Genomic DNA, 10,270 nt, shown 5'->3' on the forward strand with positions numbered 1-10,270 from the left:
TGGAGGGATTTGAAGGCAAAGCACAGGAGCTTGAGTTTGATTCTGAGGTGAAATGGAAGATAATGAAGAGAACTACAAGGTTCTACAGAGAGGAGGAGGTTACAGTAGTTCAGACAAGCGATGATAAGAACCTGTACAAGGAGTTTGGTGGTCTCTAGGAACAGGTAGGGGTGGATTTTGAAGATGTTGCTCAGGGGAAAGTAACTGGACCTGGAAATGTTGTGAATATAGGGGGTAAATGAGCGTACAATACCAATCAAAACTCTACAGGGGATATATTAGGCAACACGTAAAAAGGTAAACTGAAAAAACAGAAATCACCTGTAAATTGTTGTATTTCTGTGTAAATAACATGTTCATATGAATAAGATTACGTTCTTGTAAATCAGAAAGTGACCTTCAGCATGCTAAAGTAATCAGCAGACCTAGAAAAAAACAAGCAGCTGAAGTTGCAGGCAAATCCCAACATTATCAGTAAAAACTGGCCAGACCCTTTAAAGGTGACTTTGAAATAAAAAGTAGAATTTGGTAAATTCATTTTATTTGGCGTGTTCATTTTTTTCCTTACAGTTACTAGTAGCTGCATTGATATGATCAAAGCTCCGATTGCCAGCAGCGCCCAGAGATGACTGCTCTGCAGTGACAATAACTCTACGATGGGTACAGACGCAGTGCTAGCGATAGACCCGGACTACATTTCATCCAAACGCCCACAGGACGTCACCAATGCACGCAATGCTGCCCTATTTAGAAACAGCTGCAGCGTGATTAACCCCTTGGCTGCCCACTATGCCATCTTATGCCAGGATAGCAGGAAAACGTCGCCTTGGTTCGACTGATAGATGAGGGGTTTGTTACACTTTGAGCACATAAAGCAGATTGGTGAAGCGCTAAGCGTCACATTGGTGGAATGTCTAGAAATCTAAACTCCATATGTGTGCACTACAGACGTCTGTTCTGATCCCTGAACCGGTCATTCCCTGGCATTGGCATAGACGAAAAGTTTCACGCTACTGACTGTGGATTGTCGTTGTTCTCCTCTACCAGCCAGTTGTTTAGGGAACAATAATCTGAGGATGAGTGGTAATGAAGAATAGTAACACTGGTAGTTAGACAGTATGAATGAGGAGGAAATAGGGACAGAAGAGTTTGGTTTTGAAAGATGAATAATCCCTACAATGATACTTGGAAGCCCTCAAGAGAGAATAGTTGGGAGCTATGTACAAAGAAGATCCCTACAAACAAAGGATCCCTATGTGCAATGAGGAACAGTTCCCTTGAAATGAGAAACACTTGGGAGCCATGAATGAAGAGGGACAGTCTTTCCAAATTGGGGAACACTCAAGAGTCATAAGAAGAGGGACAGTCTTTCCAAATAAGAAACACTTGGGAGCTTTGTATGAAAAGGAACAGTCTTTCCAAATGAGGAGCACTTGGAAGACATTGACATAGAGGTTCAGTAGCTCCAAACAAGAGAAATTTCGGAACCTTGTATTGGCAGGAAATTTGGAAGCAATGTACAAAGAGGGACAGTCCCTCCAAATAACAAATCCTTGGGAGCTATGTATAAAGAGGGACAGTCTCTCCAAATGAAGAACATTTGGGAGCCATTAACATAGAAGGTCAGTAGCTCCAAACAAGAGATACTTTGAAACTATGTATAAAGAGGGCATTTGGGACCCTTGTATAAAGAGGGGCAGTCCCTCTGAACAACAAACCCTTTTGAGCCATGTATGCAGTCTCTCCAAATGCAAAGGGACAGTCACTGCAAATGAGGAACACTTGGGAGCCATGTATAAAGAGGGACAGTCTCACCAAATGCAAAGGGACAGTCACCCCAAATGAGGAACACTTGGGAGCAATGTACAAAGAAGAACAGTGCCTCCAAACAGAGAGATACTTGGGCGCCATGTATGGAGAAGGACAGTCTTTCCAAATGAGAAACACTTAGGAGTCATTGACAGAGGGGCATTGCCTCCAAACAAGAGACACTTTGGAGCTATGTACAAAGAGGAACGGTCTCTCTATAAGTGAAGAACACTTGGGAGACATTGACATAGAGGGTCAGTAGATCCAAACAAGATATACTTCAGAACTATGTATAAAGAGGGCATTTAGGAGCCATACATAAAGAGGGACAGTCCCTCTGAACAATGAACACTTGGAAGTCATGTACAAAGCGGGATAGTGCATCCAAAAAGGGACACTTGGGAGCTACAGTATGAATAAAGAGTGCTACTTAACAGGGGACACTTGCTTTTAGGAGAGAGACACTGTGGAGCCATGTATTAGGACAGAAACTTTTGTGAAGCTTGTATAAAAATGGACAGTCCCTACAAATAATGGACGCTTGGTAACGGTGTATACTAGTGTTCTGCTTTATATGGACTGTTGACAATCTGCTTGAGTCCAAATAGGACTTTGCTGAAAAGAGTAGACCGCAATCTTGTGCAGAGCAGCAGCAGCTGTGAATCTCTGCAAGGAAAACGGGAATGCAGATCTACATGATGGTGCTTTTCCAGCAAGGCCTCGTCTGCCTTCCACAATCTCATTTTCAGAGCCAGTCCCTGGGAGTCATATACAGTAATCCTGTTACTGATAATAGGATTCTCTACAACCCTTTAAACTGCCTATAATCCAAGGGATCTGAGCTGCAAAAAAAAAAAGAACTGTTCTACTTATCTCTGACTCCTAGTGGGCTGATTCATAGCCTTGTGCAGGGGGCTACCAGATATCCCGAAATAAACTAAAATACACCAAGCCACAAAGAGGAAGATTGGAAGCTGAACTACAAGCAAACGGCTATGTTAACATACACATATGGCATATAAACTAAATGCTTGCCAACTGATTTGCAATTCTGTTCAACCAGTCTTATGATGCAGGTAACCCAACCAGGAAGCAAGGACACATCCTGGACCGTCAATGCAACAAAGCAGAAAGTGGAAAGTGATTAGCTCACAGTCTGCCATGTAAAGGATACCTAGAAGCTAATACAAAAAAAATCAGCTTCGTACACTAGCTGTACAGAGAAGATGTTTATTAAGTAGATAATTTATATACCTAAGTTCATCCTTACAGCCCCCCCTTAGCTTGAGGATGCTCATTGAAGCCAGCGCTAAATAGGAACTTTGTATCTTATAAACAGAGCAGAATTGTTGTTCATGAATCTTCCCATAAGGGGATTTCTTTCTTTATTGTAAGATTTGTAAATGAAACAAATGTTGGGGTATACAGATCTTGAAAATATAGTTTTGGCTGGAATCAATCTTTTATTGGAAAGTCCCACTTTGAACAAATGGCGTTCACTCAGGTTTTTATGACTGGCAATGTCCCCTCTACAGTAACCATTCTTATTTGCCGCCCAGGTGTCATACCTTGCAAACCCCGCTTCCCTTATGCATGTTGGGAACGAACGAACGCCGGCTCGCCTTTGCAGGAGTAACGCCATCCTGGCCTAGCCAATCAGAATTGCTGAAGATTTTTTTTTTTTGCTCCTTAAAACAAAGCAGGAAGATGGTTGCGCCCTGCCATGAATGGGGACAGGTAAGCAGCACGGGTTTAGTTCCACTTTAAATATAAAAAAATTGGGATGAAATTATTTTGACGCAATACTGCCCCCAGTGGTCATGGGAATAATTATTCAATTTTTATGGTTAGAAATGAGTTTACATTCTAGAAACTACTATTTATATATTCTTATAACTTGGCACATCATTTTACCTCCATGTCTTTGTTTATTTTCCTCCTAGATATCATAGGACCTAAATACAAACGCCAAACGTTTGGTTGCAAAAGATCATTTCCATCGACAAGCGTTGTTGATTGTTATGGAGAGGGAGGGGGGAGGACGAGGCGTGGGAGACAACCCGCAGCATCCTCCTCCATTGGAAATAAGATTGGTTGTCCTTGTCCGTCTCTTAAATGATGTTGGGTAAGCGTCGTAAACACGCTAGAGTTTTGCCCAAGATGATCACAAATGTTCAGACATCTCAGACGACAATTATCTTGCGTGTGTATAGTGGCTGAAATGTCAAAATCAGGCTGCTTTCCAAAGCTAATCTCTGGGCATCGACACCCTAGGCACCATCAAATTAAATGCAGCTCCACCACCTATGGTACTGTAATAAAGACGGCATGCACCTCCGGTCTTTTGTTCTCAGGGCAATGGCTAGGAGTCCATCTGCGTACTTCTCATCCATCAGCTTCATGCTTCAGGCACTAAGTAACAGACTGAAGACGCTTGGGGTACAAAATATGTTATAAAAAGCAGGAATAAGAAACAATTGCAGCCCTGGGTTCTATAGCACTGAGCCATGGATAAAATGGGTTTCCAGCTGTTGGGTAGCTCAGAAAACACAGCTTCTACCCAATGCTACCCTTACACAATGTTCTGCAAGAAGACCCAATTAAGTCTGATGCCGCCAGTGCCTCATCTACAATTTGATTCTCCCTGCCGTTTGATTGTGATAATAGTAGTGTGTACTCCATTCCGCCCACTGGCTGGCGCCATTGATGAAAGCTCGCACTGTGCCCACACAAGTGCTGGAAGCCGTGGCATTAAGGATTTGGGCTGCTTCTGTTGTCATTGTCTGACTAATATGGCGAATATGAACTTTGCGGAGCTTGTTTGAAGAAAGCTCTAATTAGGACGTAATTCACCCTCTAATGACACAATGTCAGGGTGCAATTACTGAATCTGTAATGAAAGAAATAAATAAACACCGGGTATGCAGGGGTGCCCACGCAGCAAGGGTAAAATGCTTGTTTGGGTCCAGGGGGAACATGAGAAGGTTTTTTTCCTATTTTACCCTTTGCTCTGCTCTTGGCCAGAAAGTTATTTCGCCATAAAGGTGCCGGTAGCGCATGAAGTTCCTGCATGCTCACTTACAACGCAGGATTATTGGTCCAGCATTGCACAGGAAGGTGTCAGTGCCTAAGACTCAGGACGGAGTTCCTAAAAGAAGAGTCTGAGAGGGATTGGCTGCAAAGGGAAGGAGCCCGAGAGCCATTTAACATTCCCTTTATATGAGCATGTGTAATGGGTTGCTGCTATAAGATATACAGTGGTCTCCCCGGCCCCTTTTAGCCAAGCGCACCACCCAGCACTTATTAGTAACCACCTGGGTCAGAATACCGGGGCTGCCAACCGCCTACAATTTCTTCCCAAGCAGCTTTACAAAAATTCTGGGTTTAACACTCATATTAGCCACAATAGGGGGTGCATTGGTTTCAATCGATCAGTTGACTCATAGACATTAATTGAGGAAAAGTATTTAGCTGTTTCTTTGGAGTTCATCGGAAGGTAATACATAAATATGGGTGTTGCCATGTACGTCAGTAACTACAAACCGTACATAGGAAGGTTTTAAAACCACAAAAAATATCACAGGTTTTTTTCTCCTGGCTGCTGGACTACAAAACAACGTCATGTGTTCCCTAACCCTCTAATTCCTGCTCCTCATGCAATGCTGCTGTCTGGGTTCCCAAGAGCCTGCCAACACACTAAATAGGCAAAGGGTTCCTGGGAGATGCAGTTCTGGGGGCATGAAGCATGTTGAACACACACTGGCCTCCAAGAAGCCTGGAAGCGAGAATTAAAAGCCGTTCCCTACAGGTACAAATGAAGATTGCCTTGGATTGTAAGATCATCTCATCAGGGTCCTCTCCTTCTCCTGTGTCACTGTCTGCAAACCCTATTTAATACACAGCTCCACAGAATATGTTGGCGCTATATAAATACTAATAGTTACACTGGGACATTATTTATGGGGTTGAATTTACACTTGAAGTTAATGTTTCATGGAGGCTGCCATTGCCATCCTTTCATTCCAGGACTGATAAATCTCCGCCACAGGGTAAGTATACAGACACAGCAGGGTCAGTAGTCTTTTCTGCAGTCCCTGAACCAAACATGCAAACTAAAATGCTAATTTACAGGGTGTGTATACTGAAGAGCTGTATTATAAAGGGTGTGCCTTTAGCAGGGTGTATATAGAAGAGATGATTACAGAGGAAATTATATACACAACATTGAAACAATGAGAACACAAAGCCAGGACATAGAAGGACACACATATAAAATGTGGACTGGTGACATAAACAGTGCATTGAAATTTGTATATACAACAGCATACAGAATTCAGGAACCAGTCAGTCCTGCAAGTAGGCGTATCTACCAGCCAGGATGGGTTTTTACACTCATAACAACAACAGGCTGTCCAGCTCTCATATACTCATATGGCAGGGTTGTGAAATAATATACACGTGTGTAACAGGATTACACAACAGCAAAGATACTGGAGAAAGTACATACAGACACTGTAATATCAACACATACAGGATGTGAGCTAGGTGTAGGAGGATCTAGTACACAGTTGTAGCTGTAGAGGTGACAGCTGAGATGTTGAGGGGTACAGGGTAGAAGAGGTGACAATGATACACATCCGCATATCTGTAATCATATTATAGCGAGGGATGTGCACATTGTTGGTGTGACATACATACAGGGAAAGGGGATGTTATATAGTAGGGGGGTTGTACAGGTACAGGTAGGTGTACATATATTATAATAGGGGGGGATATAGAGGGGACACACACAGAAGGTGTACATATAATATATTGTGGGGTGTATATAGAGGGGACACACACAGGTACAGGTAGGTGTACATATAATATAATAGGGGTGTATAAAGAGGGGACACACACAGAAGGTGTACATATAATATAATATATTAGGGGTGTATATAGGGGTGACACACACAGGTACAGGTAGGTGTACATATAATATAATTACATATTACACAATGGGGGTGGCACACAGAGGTGACACACACAGAAGGCTGTACATACATATCTTAGCAGAAGGTGATAGTGACACACTAAAGGCCCTGTAGGCCTCACACACCCACACAGGAGCCCTCAGACCCTCCCCGGCTCTCTTACCGATACATTGCCCCACCGGGGTGCTGTACGGGTTCCCCAGCAGAAACTCCATCTTGATGACAACAAACAGCCGGCCTCTAGATTCACTCCCACAGTCAGGCCAAGCTCCCACCCTATCCTCGTCCCTATAGGGTATGCAGACAGGAACGTTTTATCCTATTGGACGAATTTGTTACTTCGCCCGCCCCAGTAAGTTTATTCTTGCATACCATTGGCCAGCATTTCTGTCTATCTTCAATGTTGTCCTTGCTGAGCCGCCGATGACAGGCAAACAACACCCTCAAGCGCCGATTGGTCAGCGTATTTTGTCATTATCATGTCACAGGAGTGCCCACCTATTCAGACTTTACGACTAGGGATTGGCTAAAAATTATTTTGAATAACAAAGCTTTATTTTCAACTTGTTTTGTAGATGAACAACGCAGTGATTGGATGTTTCTAACCACGTGTCCAGTTGCTCTTGGTAACCAGGGACGCATCTTTACTTACCCAGGTGGGAATCAGGTATCCGAAGATCTGTATTACTAAAGATTATTTTTGTATCACAACTGGGCAATGTGTACAGGAAAATGACATTTTTTTTGTTTTGTATAGATTGATAGAAAGATACAATCTCTGTCAGACTGTTACTGCTCTCTCTGTCCCCACTGTGGAGATTCATCCTGTTTGTTGACTGTTGTCACCGACACAGAAAGTCTTGGGCAATCTAAAAAATTGAACTGTAATATGGATATGAGTTGTAAAGGAGATTTTTTTACTTTCTGTTGTATCAGCAGTAGCAGGAAGTGAAAATAAATCCCCTGAATGACGTTTGCCATGTTTTTCTACCCAATCCCAGCAGTATTCTCTTTTCACAGGAATTATGTGGATCATCTCAGACCCTAGATAGATAGAACATTGGCTGAATTGCACATTCCAATATTTACATGTCACAATCTTCTCTTTATAAAGGACACGTGTGAGAATGAACGGGCTCTATGATACGGCAGAACCGAACGTTATAGACGATGGCATGCTGAGAAGAGCTGTGGAGGAGCAGGGCCCCAGCGATGAAGCCGGACACATAGCCAAGGCCGAGGGCATCGATTTCAAGGATGTCACAAACCTGCATCTAGATTTCAGACGTAAGATCAGTGTTTATCAGCCGGGGTTCCTCCAGAGGTTGTTAGGACAACAAGCAATTTGTACCTCTCAGGTTACAAGTGACACCAATGGCTATCTGTAAGGGTTGGATTCTTCCCAATGTCCAACAATTAATATTGTTTATTATGATTAAACAGGATTTGTATGACACCAACATATTAAGTAGCGCTGTACAATAATAGGGGTTGCAAATGATAGACAGGTACAGACAGTGACACAGGAGGAGGCGGGTGGGGAAAGTAACACACAATAGGAGGGGAGATATGGAATGGTGGGAAGTAGTGAGGGTTTAGGAGACAGAAGAAGACGGGTAGGTGAGGTTGAAGCGTTGGGTTTTGAGAGCTCTTTTAAATGAGCTGAAAGTAGGAGCAAGCTGAATAGGACAAGGAAAACCATTCCAGAGAGTTGGGGCAGCTCTAGAGAAGTCTTGGAGCTGTGCTTGTGATGAGGTTATGAGTGAGGAAGTCATTAGTAGGTCATTGGAGAGAGCGGCTAGGGGAATATTTTTCCATCAGGTCAGAAAGGTAAGTGGGACAAGAACTGGGGTGGGATTTGACGGCAAAGCACAGGAGATGAATTTGATTCTCAGGTTAAATGGAAGCCAATGAAGAGAACTACAAAGAGATGCAGCAGAAGAGGAGCGGTGGGAAGGATGGATGAGTCTGGCTGCAGCATTCATAATAGATTGTAGAGGAGAGAGTCGGGTTAGTGGAATACCAGAGAGGAGGAGGTTACAGTAGTGCAAACGAGAGATGATAAGAGGGGTGGATTTGGGTGGGGTAGAGGGGACAGGTAGGGGCGGATTTTAGAGATGTTGCGCAGGTGAAAGTGACAGGACCTGGAAATGTTCTGAATATTGGGGAGGAATGTAAGAGGAATTCTTACCACTGATCTCCATGCTAATATACTGTGAGCTGTTGATATAGTATTTATAGCAGGGAGTCCCTAAAGACCTGACAGTTATTTCGCATGTTAAAAAAGCTCTGCTATAAACCCATTTTATAATCAATGTATTCCCATCTATGGCTTTCTTCGTGTCTCCCTTTATAGGTTTATACACCTGAAGACAAGGAGTCATTGCTTGCACAGCCCCGCATCCTGCTGTCACTCCCAATCACCTCCTGTGCTGTTCGTCTTCTCACTCCTCCTCTGTTTCCATATTCCTCCCCTTCATTGTAGTTGATATCTTTTTCAGTTTACTTTGTACCTGTCTTGGGGGTGATATGAGCCAATGAGCTTTGAGAACTGTCTATTTACCATTGAACACTTACATTTTTAGAAAGGTAAAGCCACTGGATGAGCATGGCAACCGGGCAGCTTGCAGTTGCAGAGGAAGTGATCTGTGTTGGCAGCCAGTAAGGCATTCCTTTTACAGAATAGATTTTGGTAGCACAATGTTATAATGCACACCCAAGTATTGCTCTAACACATGCTAGCACCCAGTGCATTGTGCTGCTATTTAGTTTAAAACGAATCTATCATCAATATTTTTATTTTACATAAAAGGGTAGGCAAGCGTATGTAAGATAAAAAATTGGAAGCCCCTCCCCTTCTGCCATTACTGCCGTGGCGGAATGGGAGCACCGAGCTTCCTGAGATACCCATGCCACGCATCCCAGGAGGCTTCAGCTGCTCTTTCTGCTCATGTCTGCGATCGGACATGTGCAGAAGGGGCTTTTATCTACATGGGAAAATAATGCCATGTAGCTCAGTACTCTTTTTTTCCCCATTTACAGCAGGCTACATCACCTGATCTCACAGCTGTGCAGTGTAAGATCAGGTGACGTAGCCAGAAGACGGAGGAAGATGGCAGCACCCGGTGCTTCCTCCACACCATGACGAATAAGGATTACAGGGCAACGCGGGACCTGATCCAGGGAAACTCCAGAGGGATCTGTGTAAGTAAAGGTAAGTGAGTTGTTTTTTTTTTAGTTTAGTTCCACTTTAAATGACATCCCAATACATCTCTGTATATCGCTTGTGTTGCATGCATGCATGAGACACACTGCCATCAGTTGCATTGCAATGCAGGAATATTATAGGTGTTTTTTTTTCTGATCCCTGGAGCAGATAGACTTTCATGGGTGAACCTGGGAGATCCACCAAACCTGGAGTGGATTTCTTAATAATATTTTGCTATTAGTTTGCAAATGCTTTCAATCCTGGACCAGATCCATTACAG

General features: G+C 43.3%; 2 protein-coding genes across 2 annotated transcripts in view; one reads left to right on the plus strand and one right to left on the minus strand.

Annotated features, from left to right (window-relative positions):
- Nucleotides 1–7,053, minus strand: part of TOM1L2 (target of myb1 like 2 membrane trafficking protein) — a gene marked incomplete in the record, with an annotated part of 39,997 nt that extends 32,944 nt beyond the window's left edge. Inside the window, 1 exon segment of the mRNA XM_072417436.1 lies at nucleotides 6,946–7,053. Within this exon segment, the coding sequence (XP_072273537.1) occupies nucleotides 6,946–6,997 (52 nt within the window).
- Nucleotides 7,054–7,350: 297 nt separating this feature from the next.
- DRC3 (dynein regulatory complex subunit 3) overlaps nucleotides 7,351–10,270 on the plus strand; it is a gene marked incomplete in the record, with an annotated part of 16,945 nt that continues 14,025 nt past the window's right edge. The window contains 2 exon segments of the mRNA XM_072417437.1: nucleotides 7,351–7,449; nucleotides 7,897–8,069. Of these exon segments, the coding sequence (XP_072273538.1) occupies nucleotides 7,910–8,069 (160 nt within the window).

Source organism: Pyxicephalus adspersus, chromosome 7 (genome assembly GCF_032062135.1).
Source record: "Pyxicephalus adspersus chromosome 7, UCB_Pads_2.0, whole genome shotgun sequence".
Taxonomy (NCBI): Eukaryota; Metazoa; Chordata; class Amphibia; order Anura; family Pyxicephalidae; genus Pyxicephalus; species Pyxicephalus adspersus.